The sequence below is a fragment of the Danio rerio genome, chromosome 16, assembly GCF_052040795.2.
Source record: "Danio rerio strain M-AB ecotype USA chromosome 16, GRCz13ab, whole genome shotgun sequence".
Classification (NCBI taxonomy): Eukaryota; Metazoa; Chordata; class Actinopteri; order Cypriniformes; family Danionidae; genus Danio; species Danio rerio.
The window spans coordinates 292,729-316,250 of NC_141036.1; the positions used below are offsets into that span (position 1 = coordinate 292,729).

The 23,522-nt window shown below is 43.6% G+C and overlaps 2 protein-coding genes across 2 annotated transcripts; one reads left to right on the top strand and one right to left on the bottom strand.

Moving 5' to 3' along the window:
* The first annotated feature begins 489 nt into the window (after positions 1-489).
* nrsn1 (neurensin 1) lies at positions 490-9,154 on the top strand. The gene is given in 3 exon segments (NM_199959.1): positions 490-530; positions 4,287-4,493; positions 6,722-9,154. Coding segments are annotated over 2 exon segments (597 nt in total). The 5' UTR covers positions 490-530; positions 4,287-4,295; the 3' UTR covers positions 7,121-9,154.
* Positions 9,155-9,601: 447 nt separating this feature from the next.
* On the bottom strand, positions 9,602-21,580 carry dcdc2 (doublecortin domain containing 2). Its single transcript, NM_001447149.1, is given in 9 exon segments — positions 9,602-10,530; positions 10,897-10,952; positions 15,638-15,809; positions 15,972-16,026; positions 16,141-16,290; positions 16,698-16,832; positions 17,202-17,278; positions 20,585-20,636; positions 21,203-21,580. Coding segments are annotated over 9 exon segments (1,257 nt in total). The 5' UTR covers positions 21,490-21,580; the 3' UTR covers positions 9,602-10,257.
* Between the last annotated feature and the right edge of the window lie 1,942 nt (positions 21,581-23,522).

Sequence of the window (23,522 nt, forward strand, 5' to 3'; positions counted from 1 at the left end):
TGCAGCTGGAAGGACATCTGCTGCGTAAAAAAAGCTTATGCTGGAATAGTTGTCGGTTCATTCTGCTGTGGTGACCTCTGATGAATAAATGGACTAAGCAGATGGAAAATGAATAAATGAATATCTTCATGCTGCATGTATAATACATGTACACTGTATGCTGTATGTTAAGCACCAAAAGCTTAAAAAGTCTGAAAAGCCTAAATCAAATATTTAAATGTGTTTTTGCCATAAATTTAAATACAACCCAAACCCTAACACACTGCGATCATTTACACAAGAGATTAAACAATGCCCTCTCAAATATAGAGACAAAAAGAAAAAATCCTGAAGCATTAAATTTCACGGAAGGGCGAATAATTGTGACCTCGGCTGTATTTCGTAATACAGGAAAGAAAAGAGAGCAAAGCATCTCTCTGTCCTCCAGGTGACTCACAGAAGCGCTGAGCTGCGCATGCGCACTGCATCATCCAGCGCATCGGCGGCTGAGCGGAGCGAGGAACAGCAGCAGCTCCGACCGGTTATGACAGGTATTCGCTTTTATTCACTCATTACAGTTATCAAAACTCTGATCAGTCGACGCCTTTTACTCTCCACACTTACACACACACCGTCGGGGAGGATGTGTGTGTCCGGTTCGTGCGTTAGAGTCTGACAGCTCGATCAATCTGCTGATGTGTCGATGACAGATGTGTGGAGAATCAGCAATACTGCCGGTAATGTGCAGCTTTCTGCATCTGAAAACACCATCGGACTATTGTTATTAGACTATCAGATGATGATGATGATGATGGTGTGTACGTGTGTACGTGTGTGTGTGTGTGTGTGGGTACAGAGTGTCTCTGAACAGCAGAGGACATGCACGATCAGGAGCAGCTCTGGCGTCATTTCTGATGACGAGACGGACACTGACGGAGCATTCAGCATCTCTCTCTCTCTCAGATATCCGCATTTACAGAAGGATTTCATTTCTGAAGATGCACATATCATCTATAGAGGCGATCAGATTTACACTGAAGATTACCTCGAGACATAAGACGTTCGTGGAGACTAAAGAGAGATTAGCATTAGTGTTTAAGAGCAAATCCCATTCATCTCCCTTACAGTGGAGCTGATGCTTAATTGGTGTATGAGCATAGATAATTAGCTAATATATCAGAACACGTGTGTAGAATCACCACAACAGATCAATCACTGTGTTAATGTGTTACCATAGCAACTGTAGAATCACCACAACAGATCAATCACTGTGTTAATGTGTTACCATAGCAACTGTAGAATCACCACAACAGATCAATCACTGTTGTTAATGTGTTACCATAGCAACTGTAGAATCACCACAACAGATCAATCACTGTGTTAATGTGTTACCATAGCAACTGTAGAATCACCACAGGTGATCAGTTACTGTAGTTCTTGTGTTTCCATAGCAACTGCGGAATCACCATTCATTCAATTTCTTGTCGGCTTAGTCCCTTTATTAATCCGGGGTCGCCACAGTGGAATGAACCACCAACTCATCCACCAATTTTTTACACAGCGGATGCCCTTCCAGCTGCAACCCATCTCTGGGAAACATCTACACACACATTTACACACACACACACACACACACACACACACACACACACTCATACACTACAGACAATTTAGCCTAACCAATTCACCTGTACCGCATGTGTTTGGATCGTGGGAGAAACCGGAGCACCCGGAGGAAACCCACGCGAACACAAGGAGAACATGCAAACTCCACACAGAAATGCCAACTAAGCCGAGGCTCAAACCAGCGACCTTCTTGCTGTGAGGCGACAGCACTACCTACTGCGCCACTGCCTCGCCCAAAATATTAGCATATTATCCCATAATATTACTGAAATAAATCTGAAGAGTGAAGAATAATCCTACACTTACACATATTTAATTCTGCAAGTGTATATTCTGTCTTTGTGTAATTATGACTGATAAACTGAGTTTTTCAATTCCCGTGGGTAAACGCCTCTGTAAACTAATTAATGATTGAGCATGTTAAGGCTCACACACACACACACACACACACACACACATGATGATCACTGTGTGTGACTATCGCTGACGTTTAATGTGTCGTGACTGAATAAAGGGCGCTAATGCGAGTGTGCACATCAACACACACACACACACACATATTGTGTTTATTCTAAAATGCTAGGCTCATGTCTTTGGTTTGGCGTTCACACCGGTGGTGCGTTTCCTCTTGGTAAAGTGTTAAGTTATACACTGCAGTACTTTGCGGCCATTTTGGCTCCATTTCACACCAGACTGACTGCTCTGAACTCAAAACAGTTGGAAGTAACCAGAAAGCATTACATGACCACATCCAGATGGCCTGAGAGCTGAATATTCAGAGCTGCGTGTTGATTGGTCAGAATAAACGAGTGGGAACCTGACGTGCACAACACAGCGAAGTAAACCGAGCAGAGGATCGATTAGCAGCAGTGGAGCTCCTCACAGGCTGGTGCCAGCATTGCAGTAGTGTTTAATGTTATGGCAGCTGGCCTAGTCCAACAACAGCTTTGGTCATCTTCATGTTCTGACCACAAACAAACTGATCGCTCCAGATCTGCTCTGAAAGCGGAGCGCTCCACCTCTGCCTGCAGCTCTCGCTATGCTTGATTAGTCTACTTCAGGTGAGCAGGAGAGTACATCTGCCTCTTTAACCCCTTCCCAAATCAACCGCACCAAAAAGGCAGAGGATCTGAAATGAGGCAGGTGAAGCACCCTGTGTACTGCAGCGTCTCTGTTCTTCATTCAGCGCCACCTAGTGTCAGGGAGTGAGTTTGCACATCCGCATACGGCATATACATGTCATAGTGTTGATAAGTATGAGCGACACATGTCTGGGTGTGTATGAGGCTTCAGTGTATGCCGCTCTGCAGTGGTGTGTGTATGAGGAACGTGTCCTCATTTTCTGAGCAGTGTGTGTGTGTGTGTGTGTGAGTGTCAGAGCTCAGACTGACTCATTTCAGCAGATTCACAGCCGGCCCTGATTTAATTACTGCGCTCTGCAGGAAACAGCAGCAGCCTCATTTCCCCTGCGCTCACACACACACACACACACACACACACACACACACACACACACTGCTGTTTATAATGCTGATGACTGAACCCAGCCGCACACACACTGACGGACAGAGATCTGTGTTCTCCAACACTGACCGCACATCAGGGAAGTGTGTGAGCTCCAGCTGATGCTTCTGCTTAAATACACACGTCCACACAGACGCCGCGTCCACACTAACAGTTTCATTAAAGAAACACACACTTCTCCCTCCGTTTCGGGCTTCTGTCCACACTGAAATCTGTTTGAAATGCTGTGCACAGTGGACAAATGTGGAAACGGTGTTTCTGGTGTTGTTGGATGGTGAAAATGGAGACTTTGGAAAGCAATGACCATTTCATGACCAAGCTGAGATGGAGGAGAGGATGGGAAAGCAGATGTTCTGGATGCTGTGTGTTTTACAGCTTTAATAAAGAGGAATGTGATGGCAAATGAAGGGCACTGGATTCAGGACGTGTGTGTGTGAAAATGTTTAGCTCTAAAAATGATGCAGATCTTGCTTAAACATATACTCAGCGGCCACTTTATTAGGTACACCTTACTAGTACCAGATTGGACCCCTTTTACCTTCACAACTGCCTTAATTCTTAATTCAGCAAGCTACTGGAAATAATCTTCAGAGGTTTTGCTCCATATTGTCATGAGAGCATCACACAGTTGCTGCAGATTTGCCGTCTGCACATCCATGATGCCAATCTCCCGTTCCACCACATCCCAAAGCTGCTCTATTGGATTGAGGCATTTGCGCCCACAAAACTGCCGCTCACAGGAGATTTCCTCTTTGTCGGAGCTTTCTCTGTAAACCCTAGAGATGGTTGTGCGTGAAAATCCCAGTAGATCAGCAGTTTCTGAAATACTCAGAGCAGCCCGTCTGGCAGCAACAACCATGCCACGCTCAAAGTCTCTTAAATCCCCTTTCTTCCCCATTCTGATGCTCGCTTTGACCTGCAGCAGATCCTCTTGACCATGTCTACATGCTGAAATGCAGTGAGCTGCTGCCATCTGATTGGCTGATTAGACATTTGTGTTAACGAGCAGTTGGACAGGTGTACCTAATAAAGTGGCCGGTGAGTATAGAAAAAATGACAATCCTTCTTGCTAAAACAAGAAGTTATCTAGGGTTGTGTGTTTATTTCTGTCCTGATTGTGTGTGTGTGTGTGTGTGTGTGTGTGTGTGTGCACGCAGGTGTGAAGGATGACCTCCTGCTCAGAGATCTGCGGCTCAGATTACGCTGAGCAGACTCACGGTGCCGTCAGCAGTGGTTATCAGGGCTACGGCGTGCGCTCGTACCTGCACCAGTTCTACGAGGAGTGCACGGCCTCCATCTGGGAGCGCGATGAGGATTTTCAGACACAGAGATCGGCCAGCCGCTGGAGCTCCGTGCTCTGGAAGGTGAGGACCTGCAGGTTCAGGTGTTTAAGCTTTGCCTCATGTTGAGTTATATCCTGACTGATGTGAGCAGCAACCAATCAGAAACAAGGAATATTAATAATAATGATGACTGGCTATAAGACAGAGGTGTACAAGCTCAGTCCTGGAGGGTCGAGTCCTGCTGAGTTCAGCTCCAGCTAGGGTCAACACACCTGCAGGAAGCTTCTAGTATGTCTAGTAAGAGCTTGATTAGCTGCTTCAGGTGTGTTTGATTAGGGTTGGAGCTACGCTCTCCAGGACACCGGCCCTCCAGGATGGAGTTTTGACACCCCTTCTTTAACAAATACAGTAGGCAGCAGGTGTCAAACTCAGATCCCTGAGAGCCACAGCTCTGCACAGTTCAGTTCCAGCCCTGATTAAACACACCTGATCAAACTAATCGAGTGCTTTAGGCTTCCAGGTAAGTGTGTTGAAGCAGAACTGGAACTAAACTGTGCAGGGCTGCAGCTCTTCAGGATCTGAGTAGCAAAACTGACTGTGCAGCAGATCAATATCTGGAATCAGTGCTTCTTGAACCCGGTGAACCCAACACATGGATATACAGTGGAATAATGCAGTACTGCTTTTTTGATGACATCATGATGAACTGATGCTCAGTTTGACCTTCATCAGCTCCGCTGGGCTGTGATTATATCAGTTTCTGCCTCGTTATTGGCTGATTTGCATTATGGAAAGTGTTAAATTCAGTAAATGAGTTTAATATTATCATGGTGGTATTTATTTTTCTATAAGCCAGTCACCCTGTAACACTTTATACAACAGCAGTCACTTTAAGATTGTGCTGGTATGATAAACATGGATAAACATATCATTGTGTCTCTAGAGCTGAGCTGAAAGCAAAGCTCTCGATTTACTGCTCAATCTGTTCCTACTCTCACCTATGCTCATGAGCTTTGGGTCATGACTAAGGGCCTACTCACATTACGCCATCCGTACCGTGCCCAGGCCTGTTTCCCGGATCGTTTGAGAAGTGTGAGTGCGCTGAATCGGGCCTGGCCTGGTTGGAAGAGGTGGGCCTGAGAGCGGTTCACTTGGGCTTTGGCGCGGTACGCTTGTGTGTGAGTGCAAAACGCGCCAAAGCCCGAAACTGACAGTGAGACGTGACTTTAAGGCACTGTTTCATATGGATTTATTAATCACTCTTACTGTTCAGTGATCGCAAACTGTCGTAGTTTATTAAAGACGCAAACCCCTCACTGCACGACAGCTGCGCCTTCAGCACACCTCCTCATTCCTGCAGCACGAGAGCTTTATGATTATGAGCGCCAAAAGTGGCGGATCTGTTCGGCGAAATATCTGACTGCGTGTCCTCGCATCTCTAAGGACTGTTTGGTGAAACATTTGACTGCATGTCACTGCATAACGAACCACTGACACGATATAACTAGAGAAATCTCCATTGTGCTGAGCGAGAAAGCGCTTCTCACTGAACAGCGCAGCAGCAATGACGTAAGCGTGCTGAGGCCCGATATGGTGTGAGCGCGGGCCGTCAGGGCAGACGGGAGGGGGGACAAGCATGCTTTGGCCCGGTTCAACGCAACTGTACATAGTGTGAGTACGGCCTGAAAGAACAAGATCTCAGATACAAGCGGCTGGAATGAGTTTCTTTCGCAGGGTGCGCCCTCATAGACAGGGTGAGGAGCTCTGTCACCCGGGAGGAGCTCAGAGTAGAGCCGCTGCTCCTCCACATCCAGAGAAGTCAGCTGAGGTGGCTCGGGCATCTGTTTCGGATGCCTACTTTGGGAGGTCTTCTTCTTCCACCAGGAGGAGGCCTTGTGGAAGACTCAGGACATCTTGGAGGGACTATGTCTCTCGGCTGTCCTGGGAACGCCGCAGGATCCTCTCGGTGGAACTAGAGGAAGTTTCTGGGGAGAAGGAAGTCTGGGGTTTTCTCCTGAGGCTGCTGTCCTTGCGACCCGGCCCGGAAAAGCAGAAGAAAATGAATGAAATTAAAAACCATGGACAAGTTTTAATGGGCAAGTTTTGCGTCGGTGTCCACGTATAATATAAGTATCATGAAGCTGGCTTTTTCTCTCGTCATGACTGTTTGTGTTGATCTGTGCTGTCTGTGTTGTTCAGTGTATGCTAGGGTCTATTGGGGACAATACTGTGTATTAGGTAAGTAAATATCGTGAGTCCTGCTGAATCTGCTGTATTCCTCTAATATCCCTGTTGTTTCTCCTCCTCAGGTCTGTCTCGCGCTGGGAGCTCTGATTCTGGTGGCGGGTCTGTCTGTGCTGCTGGTGGGCTATGCTACGCCACCGCGTCTGGAAGCGTTTGGTGAGGACGAGCTACTGTTTGTAGACGGACGAGCGGTCCGCTTCAACCGAGCTCTGGATGCCTGCAAGCTGGCCGGGGCGGTGCTGTTCTGTGTGGGCGGCAGTGGGATGGCGGTGGGTCTCCTGCTGGCCGCCTGCTCTCAGAACAGCTCCAAAGAAGAGCTCCGTCTGCAGCAGCGCTTCAAAGAGCGACTGGCTGAGATCCAGGCCTCGGTGCAGCCCGTCACCCGCGCGCCCACACCCGGAGATGCCAAGGTGCCCGTCACACTCTCCAAAGTGCAGAACGTCCAGCCGGGCGCCGAAACCTGAGAATATATAATGCTACACGCCGGGTTAAAACACTACAGCAGTTCCAGGAACAGTAGAGATAGATACCACTGCACTTCCTCTGGCGCATATCATTCGTCTGTACCCAGAGTATATATGGCGATCAATGTAACCGTACCCTGAAGATAGGCATGGGCCGGTATAGGATTCTGATAACCTAGGATAAAAGCATCACGATGTATTTTATTGTAAGAACTATTTTGGACCAGTAAACATGTCAGGCTAATTAATTGAGATAAATCATTGGCGTCTGCTATCTTAGTTTCCCAAACACAGATTGAAAAGGAGATCCGTCTGCTCTGTGGATCTGAAGTAAGCCACAGCCTGTTCAGGTCTATCGCATGACTGCATATTGGTGTAAAAGATTTGACTTTCAGATGTTTCCTGAATCGTGGGCTGAAAAAAATCTATAAAATAATCTTTAAAAAAAACACATAAGCATACACCCTGAAAGGGTATAACCGAACATTCAGCAGTTTAAAACCCTGACTTTACCAAACCATGACTCTGGGTATCGTCCCATGCCTACCTGTAGCTCCTCAGCGGTGCTCCTGAACACAGCACAAACACACAACGGCTAGAAATCCCAACACTTTTAGGCAGCTGTCCCCAAACTGCTTCACACTCTTCTGGCATGTGCATATTAATCCCGAATAAGCAGGAACAGTGTCTCCATTCCACCCCAATGATGCTTCGCAGACTGTAATCACATGGAGATATACGAGACGGAGGCAGTCATAAACAAGCAGGGCGCGTGTTAATTCATCACCGCTGCCTTACTAACACGTCAACAGAGAACATCCAGATTTGTCATTGCTTATTCAGAACGCTGCGATATTCCAGCAGATCTCTCCGACGAGCGCTTCCCGCTCTATTGCTGCAGTCAATCAATAGTGAGCTGACAGAACGGCGTGCATGGCGGACACAATGGCACAGCGTCTCGATAACACACAGCCAATACATCAAGGACAGAAATAGATTAGCGTCTAGATGCGCCTGTGGGATTATGCAATATCCTCTATATCACTCTTTCTGCGCCGCGGAGAGGACGCGCTCGCTGTCTGATGGTAATTACACTCATCCAAACCCATCAGGACGTCCGCTAATGTTCTGCACATCATCACAGGTTTATTTCAGCGTTTAGTGTTGCTGTTCGGCTTCACGCGCGCACCACTCTTTTATTTCTTCTTCAGGCGTTCGTGCCACGCATTCCTTCAACAACGTGATCGTATTACTGTCATAATTGCTTTGATTAGTGCAAATTCTGCACGATCACACCCTCAATTAAACATGGTCAAGTGCTGTTAGGATGGTTAATTAGAGTGGAAAGTGTAGCTGCATCTTTTGTGTTTCTCATTATTCTGGATTATCATTGAGCTTATATCGCTCACGCTGCTGACAATGCTTGAGGTTTGGTCTTGCTTCTAGTTCAAATATCTAGTAGCTCCTAAATTAAGAAGCATGTGAACAAATCTAGTGTTGTTTTCAGAAATACTGAGTCAAAATGAAGAGAGTTCCACCTTAAAACAAGCTGAATACTCTGCAATGGGGGCAGAGAAATCATCGTGCTGTTGCTTTTGACATGAGCTTGTTTGGCTTCCTCCATTGTCAGATCATTCTGCTTGTTTTAAGTTGAACTCTCTTCGTTTTGACTCGTTATTTCTGAACACAACACTACATTGTTGGCTTGTCTAGAAAGTCCTTCTTGATTTAAGAGTGTTCAGATATTTGGACTGCAGCATGTCTTCAGTGTGTCTTCAGATGACAGAACGATCTCTGGATATGTGATGATCTACTCAGACAGGTCTGAATGAAGTCTTACCGTAACACGTGTGTCTCAGCTGCTTCAGGAACTCAGTGTTGGTGTTGTGTAGATGATCTAGTGTATGTGGATGTGTTGTTGCAGTGCTGGTGAGTGTCTGACCTGTGGTTTGGGTTGTCTGCTGTTGGGAAGGAGACTGAAGGCACTGAGCTGTTCTCATGTTTTCAGCAAACTGAATAAAACAGCTGTCTGAGCGTCACCGACTCATTCTTTACATCCATTCACAATCATACAGTACGGTCAGTGTAGTTGATCAGTTCCCCTATAGCGCATGTGTTTGGACTGTGGGGGAAACCGGAGCACCCGGAGGAAACCCACACCAACACGGGGAGAACATGCAAACTCCACACAGAAATGCTCAGGACTTTAACGAGCGACCTTCTTGCTGTGAGGCGATCATGCTAACTGTGTCGCCCTTAATTTACTGTGTTAAATAATATTACTTTAGATTATCAAAAAATTACTCTCAAAAAGTTTAATATTGTACTGTCATACTATTATTATTATTATTATTATCATTATATAACATTATATTATTATTAAATGGGAGAATTATCACTGTTATTTTTGATGGAGAATATAATGACACAGCAGAATAGTGTGTGTGTTCAACATCAGAGCAGAAATAAACACAATCACATCAGGAGCTGTTAAATCTGTATTACATCTGCAGAGCTTATCCTTCAGGACTGATGTTCACCAGGTCAGAAACAACAGTACACACACACACACACAGACAGACACTCACACACACACACAGACAGACACACAGACACTCACACAGACACAGACACACACAGACACACACACACACACACACAGACACTCACACACACGCACAGACAGACACACAGACACTCACACACACACAGACACACACAGACACACACACACACACACACAGACACACACACACACTCACACACACACACACACAGACACACACACACACACACACAGACGCACACACACACATACACACACACACACACAGACACACACACACACACAGACACACACACACACACAGACACACACACACAGACACACACACACAGACACACACACACACACACACACACACAGACGTGAAACACAACATCTGCACATTTATCCCTCATCATCATGAAATCCTCTAAGACGATCATCACAGCCGCTTCAGTTCTGAGTGGAGCTCCTGTATGAACAATATATTGATTTAATCTTAAACTAGCTGCGTTATTAAACTCACACACATTAGTTCATCATCTCAAAGCAAAAGCAGATCACAGGAATAAACGAGGAACCTTTAAAATCATCAGTCTCCTTCAGTGTTTGGTTCCTCCGGGTTCTCTGCGCTCTGGTTCTCCTCCTCATGGTTCTCCTCCTCTTCTTTCTCTCCTTCAGCTTCTTCATTCTTCTCTTCTCCACTGTCATGTATGTGTTCCTCCTCCTCTATTTTCTCCTCCTCTTTTTCTCCTTCTTCTTGTTTCTCCTCCTCTTCTTCTTCTTGTTTCTCCTCCTCCTCTTCTTTCTTGTCTTCCTCTTGCGCTGGTTCCGTCTCGTGTTTGGAGGCGTCTGGACTGAGCTCCTGCAGAAGACAGCAGTGTTCACGCTCAGTATCTGTTAGATGTGCTCAGCATTAATGAGCTAAACTGGAGCATCTCATAACACATCGACATGTAAAGCAGCGTCTCCATCAAGGAGAAGCAGAAGAGAAGAACAGAAGAGAAGAACAGAAGAGAAGAACATCTGAGACAGCATCAGCATGAGCAGCACTCGGGCAGGAGCAGGATCAGAAGACTGCTGGTGTTGAAGATCCATCAGTGATGTGGCTCTGTCACGCTGATATAGATTTAGATGAGCTATTCTTGATGTGTGTGTGTGTGTGTGTGTGTGTGTGTGTGTGTGTGTTTTCTGCTGACGGTGTGACGAGTGTGTGTGTGTTTCTGCTCACCAGCTCCACTGCTGCAGGCCTGCTCTCATCCACTGCGGTTCCATCCTCTCCATCATCTACACACACACACACACACACACACACAGCTTCACATACCAAGACTCAAATAAACAAACAGATAAATAAATCAAACTTATTTGTTAGAGAAAACCAGGACTGTCGTAGATTGTGAGGTCATCAGTCAGGATCAGAGTCGTCCTGATACTGGAATACGGTATGAATCGACACTGCACTTTAAACCGTGCGTTTCCCTCTAACACTGAGCACTGTTGAGCGCGCTCTTAAACAGCGCTGATTGGTCATTGTGTTCACGTGCTCAACAGAAATGACTGTGATTGGCTGTGGAGTTCACCGAGCTCACCGCTGTTTACTGGGTGTAACACAGATACAGGGACACTGGAGTGGCTCAGAGCTGCGGTTGATCAGCAGATTGCTCGTATGACAGACCAGCTGACCAAGATGACTTTAAAACGCTCCAGTGTTTCGACATCAGCGTACTGCAGACGTGTTTGATTCAGTCTCAAGCGTGTCCACATATTAAAACGCCTCATTAATTGACTACAGCGCGGCTGTTCAGATGATCACGAGCTTCCCGAGCTTCTGTCATTATTTCCTGAGCCAGATTTACTCGCTGGTAAACAGGAGCATTACAGCAGTCTTTAAAGAGTTAATGAGTACTAAATCCAGCGATTGTGTGTGAAATCAGTACAGTCTGAATAATTAAAGAGCAGAATTAATGCAGCTCATATCAGCTCAGACTGGAATAATATTGAGACGAGCCGCTGCAGCAGTAATGGGCTTGTGTGAATATCTGATGGAGATCCCTCACATTTATTAAGCTCAGTCTGCAAGCAGGAGCGCTAACGCTGCAGTAAACAGCGCAGTGATGGAGAGACGAGCTCCACTCATATGAACCCTACACCATGTAAGAGTCCTTCATCACAGTGTCTTCAACACGTGCGCTTGTGTTGAGGAGAGTTCCCTGAGTATGTTTACATGGACACCAATCATTTGATTTTAATACAATTAAAGCTATACTTTATTTATTTTTTTTAATTTTATATATATTCTTTATTTTAATTAATTAATTATTATTTTTAAAATTTTTATTTAAATTTATTTATTTTTAAAATTTTTGTAATTTTTTTAATTTTAATAAATAATTGTATTTATTTTTAAAATTGTATATATTTTAATTTTAATTGATTAATGTATTTTTATTTATTATTTTTTATTTTAATTAATTATTTTATTTATTTTTAAAATTTTATATATTTTTTAATAACTAATTTATTTATTTTTTAAAATTTTACATTTTTTTTATTTTGAGTTATTTATTTTTTTAATTTTATAAAAAATATTTTAATTTCCTTATTTTTTAATTTTATAATGTTTTTATTTTAAATAATTATTTATTATTTATTTTATTTTATTTTTAAATAATTATATATTAAATATATATATATATATATATATATATATATATACATATATGTGTGTATATATATATATATATATATATATATATATATATATATATATATATATATATATATATATATATATAAATTTATTTATTTATTTAAAAAAATAGAATTTTTAATTTAATTTTTAATTTAATATATTTTTAATATTATTTTATTTTTCCATTTTATAATTTTTCATTTGAATTTATTTATTTATTTTTTTTTAATTAATAAATAATTATTTTTTATTTTGTTATTTTATATTTTAATTTATTAATTAATTTATTTTTTAAATATTATAATTTTTTCATTTTGATTTTATTTTTTATTGTATTAAAATTAATTTTAATGTATTTATTTTTTACATTTTAGAATGTTTTTATTTTAATTAATTAACTATTTATTTTTTTATTTATATATTTTTTATTTAAATTTATTTATTTATTTATTTATTAAATTTTATAATTTTTCATTTAAATTTATTTATTTTTAATTTTTAATTTTTTTATTTTATTAATTTATAATTATCTTTTTTTATTTTGTTAATTTTTTATTTTAATATATACATTTTTATTTTTTATTAATTTAATCAGATTTAAGTTCATTATCAAACTAAACTAAAAGTGAATTAAGGCACGTGGAGTATGCTGATTTTAATGGCATTATTGAAGTGCAGCGTAGACATGGAAACATCCTAATCAAACTATTACTGTCATGTAGGACTTGTTGCTGCATTTTGTGACAGGAGACTCAATACACAATGGCTGGTTGACCCAACACTATGAAGCTTCACCTTTAGAGTCCGTGAAGGACCACAGACACATACATCGCGTTTTTTTTTTTTACAGAATTTCACATGCTCAAACTCTAGTGTAACGGCAGCTTCAGTCTGAAGATCTTCCGCGAGTCTCCAGCTGATCTCCTCAACTCCTCCTGCTGTCTGTAATCTACTGATGAGGAGCTCCTGGATTCCTCCAGTAAACGCCAGTGCTGGCCATAGTGTCCGCTCATCTGCATACAGTAATATCAGCATGCAAATCTACACAGATATCAGCCATCATCTGATGTACCTCCGTCAGGTCACATGACGCATAATCAATCAGATGCAAATGAGCCGCAGCACAGAGATGGAGGTCAACACACACTCATAAAACCTGCAGATGTGATTACAGCCGCGTCACAACCCTTAATGATGATGCGTTTATGCAAATGAGGAGGAATCATCATATTCATGACCTTGTCATTATCAGCGCTGTGAAATATGTCTGACAGAAGCGGTTTAATCGCAGAGGGTGATGTGGTTATCTCAATATGAGCGCTATTGATGCAAATATTAGACCATCTCCAATTATGATGATGTGCAGTTTACAGATGAGGTCAAACATTTACACACAGAAACACTGCATATGCTGCACAAATACGACTTTCTGTCTCGCTTCTGGTCTAAATATATACAAACTCTTAAATCAAGAAGCCTTTTATAGACAAGCACTAAATATAGTGTTGTGTCCAGCAATAATGAGTGAAATGAAGAGAGTTTCTCCCTAAAGCAAGCAGAATAATCTGACAATGGAGTGAATAATCTTCTTTTTCCTTGTGATATAAGAATATTTGGCTTTTTTTAAGGAAAAGCTCACTTCATTTGACTCATTATTTCTGAAAATAAGCAGTGTGTGGGGTGTGAAATACACTCATTTTAATTTGAACATGTGTGTGTTTTGCTTGCTGGTCTCACTGTGTCAGTAACCCTACACGCTTCATGAAGGACACGCAGACATGAACCCTGGACGCTGGAAACTTGAATGAGTTCATTAATTTAGATCTGATCTGGTCAGACTGACCCATGCGCAGATCACCTCAGATCAGCGACTGAATTTACTGAGAGGAAGCTGTTCAGTCCGGCCGCTCACTGCCATTCCAGCTCCGCTATGCTGGAGTATTGTTGATTTCCCTACACTGACATTATTAGGGCGGCACGGTGCTGCAGGGGTTAGCAATGTGGCCTCACAGCAAGAAGGTCTCTGGTTTGAGTCTCGGCTGGGTCAGTTGGTGTTTCTGTGTGGAGTTTGCATGTTCTCCCCGTGTTGGTGTGGGTTTCCTCCAGGGGCTCCAGTTTCAGTCCAAACATATGCGCTATAGGGGAACTGATCAACTACACTGACCGTAGTGTATGAGTGTGTGTGTGAATGAGTGTTTCCCTGTACCAGGTTGCAACTGGAAGGGCATCCACTGTGTAAAACATATGCTGGGCCAATTGGTGGTTCGTTCCACAGTGGCGACTCCTGATTAATAAAGGGACTAAGCTGAAGGAAAATGAATGAATGAATTGGATTAGATCTGATGTGAGTGTGATGCGACTGAGCTGAACTGAATCAGTCAGGCTGTATTGAGTTCATCCACAGAGCAGTGGCGCCCTCACATGCACACTCACAGCACTGCAGTCTACCAGCTGCACAATAAGCCAGGGGGAGGAATTATTTCAGGCTAGACTGTGTGTAAATATGAATGTATGTATGTACATTTAAGTGTAAATAAGTTTACTACAATAAAACATTTCCACGTGACGCATATCTGTAGAAAAAAGTTATTCTAAGCTTTTAAATGGCACCATATACAAGAGTATTGTGAGCCTGAGAGGCTTTAAAGGCAAACATTGGGGAGCACAAACATCTAACACTGATGAAAACAAACTGTGTTGTTGCATCGTGTTGGGTCAACTGGTTTTAGAGCACAGTAGTTGATCAGTGTGAGGTGTATAGGACAGACTCGAGTCCTGCACAGCATGAATCAGAACAGTGTTCAGGTCACTACTGATGCTGCTGGAGGAAAACCTTTCCTAACTCACTCCTCCAAAACACCCCAAAGTGCTCAATAATGTTTAATCTGGGTGCTGTGCAGGCCATGGGAGATATTCAGCTTTACTGTCATGTTCATCAGACCGCTCTGTCTCCAGTCTTGCTGTGTGTATCGCTGCATCCTCATCCTGACACACACCACCGCCTTCAGGATACAGTGTTTGACCCATTGGGTCACATGCTCCCTCTGAATGGCTAAGTAGTCCTTGACAGTGACCCAGTGCCCATCTAGCACCAGGATTGGGTCTAGGAAATGCCATGACCCCCCATGCTTCAGATCTCCACTGCTGCTCCACTGTGTTCGGCATGGGCAGGAGTGAGCAGAGGTTTGGGTCATGTATATGGACCCTGTGGAGCTCCAGATCAACGTCTAGTGTGTGTGTGTGTGTGTGTGTGTGTGTGTGTGCGCGCATGTCTAACCGTTGTCCTGTGTCTCCAGTGAGGTGGTCATGCTCCTCTTCTTGCGGATGATTCTGAGTCTGGCCTGAGACATCTCCCTCACCATGGACATCAGCTGATCCTCTGAGCTGCTGCTCACCGCTGCTGCGCTCTTATCCTGCACACTCACACACTTACTCTGAGGGTTCAACACCTGACACACACACACACACACACACGCACACGCGCACACACACACGCACACACACACACACACACACACACACACACGCACACACACACAGACACACACACACACACACATCAGTTCTGGAGTGTCAGCACGCCCCTCTGCTCTGTGTGTTTCTGCACTCACGTCTCCATTCTGCCGTCTGTATTTGTAGATGGGTGGAAGAGACGCCGCTTTAGACCTGAAATCACATGATTGCGCAAGTCCCAATGTGTTTTACTTGTCTATAAAAAGCGTTGTGCTGTAATGTGCGGTGATGTGTGTGTGTGTGTGTGTGTGTGTGTGTGTGTCTCACCCGTTGACTCTCTTCACCGCCGTGTGTTTGCTGAACAGCAGGTCGCTGTACTGAAGCTTCTTAAACTTGTCTCTGCCGACGGCCACGTAAAACTGCCCGCTCTCTAACTCGCTCCCATCCATGACCAGAGTGCCCTCGAAAGTGTACAGGCTGCAGCAGAAGACAGCACAGATCATGATATGATAATATGAGGACGCTTCACATCTTAAAGGAACAGTCCATGCACAAAATGAAGATCACAGTGTGTGTGTGTGTGTGTGTGTGTGTGTGTGTGTGTGTGTGCGTGTGTGTGTGATGCTGTTTAAACTTCAACACTGCTGCTGCTGACTGCTCTGATTGGCCAGATGACAATACTCTGCTCTGATTGGCCGGATGACAATACTCTTCTCTGATTGGCCGGATTACAATACTCTACTATGATTGGCCGGATTACAATACTCTGCTCTGATTTGACAAATAACAATACTCCAAATGTGTGTGTGTGTGTGTGTGTGTGTGTGTGTGTGTGTGTGTGTGTGTGTGTGTGTGTGTGTGTGTGTGTGTGTGTGTGTGTGTACCTGTGCACTCCACCCACGATCCGCAGGCCCATCTTCTCTGTAATCATCTCCAGAATCCGCTCAAACTGACCAATCACACGGCTGGGAATCAGACACCTCACAGCTGGATTCAGGACATCTCCATTCGCCACAATACTGACAACACACATACACACACACACACACACACATAAACAAACATGCATGCACATACACACAAATATAAACACACACACACACAGAAGATAAACATGTACAAACAAGCATGAGCATACACACACACAAACAGACACACATGTCCTTACAAACATGCACATGCATACACAAAAAACTAAACATGCACACACACATGAGCATAGACAAACACACATGCACTCACACACACATATTAACACAAACACACATACACACACAGAGAGAGAGAGACTGTGCTTTTGGTGTTGGCTGGAGGAGTGCATGCTGAAGAGTGTGTGCAGGTTAGCATTATGACACACACACACACACACACACACACAGAGAACTCACAATATTGTGCAGGGCTCTTTGATGGGCTTGAGGAAGCGTGCAGAAACCATCACTCGACTCTGAGGGACAGGCTTCAACTGCACAGACAAACACACACACACACACACACACACACACACACACACACACACACACACACACACACACACACACACACACACACACACACACACACACACACACACACACACATGGGTTTTCATGAGCTGTTGAGAATCAGACACAACTGCCTTCAGTGTGAAAAACAAGCGAGCTGGACTTCAACATATACTCGAGTATACAGTTGATTCAATATTAATAAATTAAAAAGCAATACTCTGCTCTGATTGGTCGGTAAAGTCTAAAAGGGATACAGCTGTGGATACCCACATCAATATAAGCTTATGCTACTTTAGTTGAATAAAATCAGCAAACAATGTAAATAAAACATGACCACAAGACACCGCGGTGCCAGAAGCTTGTGCTATTGTCGGCTGAGTGAAGGAGTCGTTCATAACGCAGATTCTCTCACAAATGAACCGCTCCCTCTGTCAGTATGAGTGAAGGCAGGAGTGTGTTTCAGCACACACATCAGATTTAACAGGGTGGGAGGATAATACATTGCCATGCACACAAACACATGCACTATGTCGGCAATGCCCGTGCGATTACTGATCCACCGATGTCGAAAAGTGATGTAAAATTATAATATTCCTAATTTAAATAAAATATTTGCATACTGACCTCCGGGAAAACTCCCTATCATAGATATATGTGTGTATGTGTGTGTCTCTGTATGAACGTGTGTGTGTATGTATGGGTGTTTCCCAGTGCTGGGTTGCAGCTGGATGAGTCTCCGCTTTGTAAAGCATGGAAAACGCTGGAACAGTTGGCGGTTCATTCTGCTGTGGCGACCACTGATTAATAAAGGGACTAAGCTGAAAAGAAACTGAATGAACTTTCGGCTGCAGCTGTATCCCTTTTAGCAGCATCCCGATTGGTCAGATGACGACACTCTGCTTAAAATGTATTTGATTTCTGAAGAATCACTAAGCCATCTCTACCCGCCCCGCACCCCTACCCCATATCCCGTGACCCCCGCTTTGGGAAACACCCCATAACATGCTTGCATGTTAACTTTCTTCTAACATTTTAGGAGGAGTAACATTAACATGTGTGGTTTGACCATCACAGTCCTCTAGTTCAGTCCAGCTTCATCCAGAATGTGGATTTGAATCATTCATTAAACATTACCCCTGTCCTCCTCATGTTCACAGAGCTATTCCATCAGAAAAAAGTGGCTGAAGTGTTCACGTGTAAACAGGGTCATAAACAACACCAGCTGCTCAATGCTCTGGGATGATGATGCTGATGATGATGTCATTGCATCACCAGTCCCCATAGCAACAGCCCTGTAATCCGGCGCACTGCTCCAGAGTTCAGTACGCTTCCCTCGGAGACTTCATAAAACTTTAGCGCTGTCGTAAAGTCTGCTTTCTTCTCCTCAGCTCCGCTTTGACTGGTGTGCAGTGCTGCGGGAGTACATGACGTGCCCTTCACATCGTCTCCCGAGAGCTTTGTTTGCGCTCTGGGCCGCAGCCATAGACTTAAATATGCATCCAAGGAGCTGGATAATAATTCACAGCTCAATAATTCAGTGCCAAATGAGCCGAGGACGACGTGATTCTTCCCAGACGCTGCGTCTCTGAACGTTACACCTCGCTCAGACTGCTCTCTTCAACACTCCACATACACACGCGGAGGATCTACAGCACACTGCTGTCATGCAGACATCTCTACTATAAGGGGTTCAAGCTCAGCAGTGTGTGAGGATCTCCAGCAGACTCTGATGCTCAACATGACTGAACTGTGTGTATTATAATCAGACTTGATGCAGAAACACTGTGATTGGCATTCTCTCTTTGTACGTGTCATCAGAGGGGGAAAGCCCCGCCCACTAGTCTCCATCTCATTAGCATAATCAGCAGGCCTGAGTGAGAAGCAGCCGTCTGTCCATTAGCCATTAGAGTGTTTGAGCTGCTGAAGATGATGTCAGCATAGACTAAGAGGATTATAGATGTGGAGGTGTAGATGAACAGAGACAGGAGCCACATCAAACACACACTCACACTGAAACACACATGAGCAGCACTCACAACACACACACACTGCTGTTTCACATCTGTTGCATGGCCATCTGTAGCTCCGCCCTCTTCTGAAAAGAGCAAGATCTCATTTGCATTTAAAGCTACAGTCACTAAAATGCCACAATTAGGATGAAAAGCCTGAAAGGGTCAGTTTCAGAGAGCTGGAGAACATGATCTGTGTGCTGTTCTCAGCTCAAACACACACACACACACACACACACGTGCGAGACTGACAGCAGAGACGCATTATAAAAGTGTGGAATAGTTGTTTAAATCATCTGCTGCTGTGTATTCCTGAGAGGCGTGTGCATGGACCTGCATATACCCGACTGACTGCATTAACGAGCACAGTGCTTATTTACTGCTCTGCTCTTCATTAGCAGGAGCTTTAATGAGTGGTAGATAGAGAAGTTGAGCCTGGCAATAAATCCATGCACTGATTATAGATCCATTAAAGGTGAAAATAACTGTCATCTGTACTAGAGACGGTCAATGAGGCAACAACACAGTCATATACAGATGCATTCAGTTTCTTTTCAGCTTAGTCCCTTTTATTTATCAGGGGTCCCCACAGTGGAATGAACCACCAACTGATCCAGCATATGTTCTACAGATGCCTTTCCGGCTGCAACCCATCACTGAGAAACACCCATACACTCTCATTCACACTCAAACACTACGGTCAATTTACCCAGTTCCCCTATAGCGCATGTGTTTGGACTGTGGGGGAAACCGGAGCACCCGGAGGAGAACATGCACACTGTGATGGGTTGCAGCTGGAAGGGCATCCACTGCATTAAACATATGCCAGAATAGTTGGTGGTTCATTCCACTGTGTCACTCCAGATTAATAAAGGGACTAAGCTGAAAATAAATTGATTCATGTTATTCTGTAATGGAGTATAATATTGCATAATACACTCTCCGAAATAAAGACACGTGTGCTGTCACTGGGGTGGTTCCTTTTCAAGAGGTACACATTTGTACTCATAGGGTCCATATTGATAGCTCAAAAGTATATATTAGTGCCTACACATTTCAAGAGGAACACTTGTGTACTTTTTTGGTACTAATATGCACCCTTGAGGTGTTAATATGGACATATTAGGTACAAATTTGTACAAAGGCACCACCCCAATGACAGCTCACGCTGCACGCACCTTTATTTCTAAGAGCTGAAGTATGAAACTATAGACTCTTTTGACCTAATTATATATACTGTATACATGTATATTTATATTGCAGAGCTCTACTCACCACTCCATTGAGCTGAAGTGTTCTCTTCTTCCTGGTTCCAATCTGCGAATAACTAAACAATACAAATACAACAAATTACACCTCAGAGTCAGGTGTTTCTGCAGATGTTGTGACGGTATTATTACTGTAACTTGCATGCTTTCACCTGAAGAATACTAAGCACTGGCTAAATAAACACTGTACATCTGATTTCACACACACTTTACAGCAAGACAAGGCCTTTAACACAGCTATATAGACGGATGGATGAGTGGAATGAAGAGAAGATGGATGCAAACATACACAGACAGACAGACAGACAGACAGACAAGTAGATAGATAGATAGATAGATAGATAGATAGATAGATAGATAGACAGACAGACAGACAGACAGACAGACAGACAAGTAGATAGATAGATAGACAGACAGACAGACAGAGACCCAGACAGACAGACAGACAGACAGACAGACAGACAGACAGACAAGTAGATAGCTAGATAGATAGATAGATAGATAGATAGATAGATAGATAGATAGATAGATAGATAGATAGATAGATAGATAGATAGATAGACAGACAGACAGACAGACAGACAGACAGACAGACAGACAGACAGCTTTTATAAGCCCTTCTCACTCGATCTTCTTGAACTTCTCTCTGCCGGCGGCCACATACTGCTCCCCGCTCCGCAGCTCCTCCAGCGAGAGCACCGGGTGTCCGCCGCGGGGCGTGTAGATGCTCCTGACGGCTCCGAACGGCGCCCGCACCCCGCCGGTCACCTCCCGCAGCACCGCCTCGAACCCGCACACCCGCCGCGCGTTCAGCACCAGCCGCCGGGGCTCGAAAAACGGGTCTCCGTTACGGAAGAAGTAAATGCTCTTCACCTCGGGCTGAGACAGGAAGTTGGGCTTCTCCGCACTCATCCTCACTGATGAAGAACAGCTAAACCGAGGAGTTACTGATGAATGCCCAGAGCAGAACACATCCTCAGAGTCCGACAGACAGAGAAAACACACCGCGCAAACACTGATGATGCGGGAGATGATGATGATGATGATGATGATGATGATATCCTGAGATGCAGAGGTGCTGAACTGCTGATCAGCTGTGCTCCTCCAGCAGTTTCTATAGAGACTTTATTACAGTCTTCAGTGCTAATGGCGCGCACACACACACACACACACACACACACACACACACACACACACACACACACACACACACACACACACACACACACACACACACACACACACTCTTGAGACCAGCAGCACTTACACAGGTCTGATTATACTCTAGCTGCAGAATACTCTGAACATCAAACAATTGATTTGCTTATTTAAAAGTTTTCATCTTGTTTCTATATGAAAAAAATACTTGAATTACTTTCTAAGCAAACAATACTGTCCTGTTTTCATTAATAATGAGTCAAAATGAAGTCAGTTTATCATTAAAACAAGCAAAATAATCTGACAATGAGGGAAGTGAAATAATCTTGTCAAAAGAAAAAAAATACATATTTTTTTCTTGTTTTAATCAAAACTCACTTCATTTTGAGTTATTATTTATTAGATACTTCAACTAGAAATAAGACAAAACAAGGAAATTCTGGTAAAGTCAATCCGCCTCAAGGTTGGCCGTGTTGTGTGTTCAGAGATGCTCTTCTGCAGAGCTCGGTTGTAGCGAGTGCTTATTTGAGTTACTGTTGCTGGAACCAGTCTGGCCATTCTCCTCTGACCTCTGGCCTCATCATCAAGGCATTTGCGCCCACAGAACTGCCGCTCACTGGATATTTCCTCTGTGTCGGAGCATTCTCTGTAAAGCCTAGAGATGGTTGTGCGTGAAAATCCCAGTAGATCAGCAGTTTCTGAAATACTCAGAGCAGCCCGTCTGGCAGCAACAACCATGCCACTCGCTCGCTTTGAACTGCAGCACATCCTCTTGACTATGTCTACATGCCTAAATGCAGTGAGCTGCTGCCATTGGCTGATTAAACATTTGCGAGCAGTTACACAGGTGTACCTAATAAAGTGGCCGGTGAGTGTACATATGTAGAAAACTTACTGTTACCCAGGTTATGTTTGCTGTAGCATTTTTACAGTTTCCACCATCACAGCCATGTTTTCCAGTGTGTACAGGCCACTGTGTGTACTTCTCAGAGGTGCAGCATCAGATCTGGATTCACAGTATGGTGTCTGAGGATGTACAGTATGGACCGGCTCTCCGCTCCGCCTAATTGGACACTGAGGGACTGATGTGCAACTGCAGCCCCTGGTTGCTCAAACCTACTTTTATCCTGGAACAAAAAACATGTTTGTTTGGTGTGTGTCGCGTAACAACAGTGTGTGAAGCGCTTTCTCCAGATCAGTGTCGAGGGAAGACAGGCCTGGAGATCTGCTGCATTACTCAATCCCTGCACACATTACGGTCCATAACCGCGCTCTCTCCTTCTGAGATAACCATGCTTTACTGCTTTCCTGTAGAACATATCCGTACAGCAGCAGTTTTCTGGATTTTGTGGTTCCCGTTTATGTCTGCATATCAGGGTTTAACTAAATGACAATGTTTTAAAGACTAAATGTTTTAGTCAGATTTTTAGTCTGAATTAGATCTAAAAGTATATGTGTTTATCTTAGTATTATTAAATAAATAAATAAATGATAACGGTTTTACAGGGAAATGTCAAATGATCAGCTATTAAAGATCATTATTTACTCAACAACAACTTCGCATCTTCTTCTTCGTCACGTGCAGCCCTCTCCTCACTAATGTTCCATATGCACACATATGAGCTGGTGTTCAGCATTTACCAACACATTCATTGCTGGCTTTTGGGATTTTATTTTCCTCCTGTCTGTATAATTGTCATCTACAGTACAGTAATATAACGCAGGCGCAGTCTCTTCCCTCAGGCAGTCAATCTCATGAACACTTGAAGATGATGATAGCGGGACAA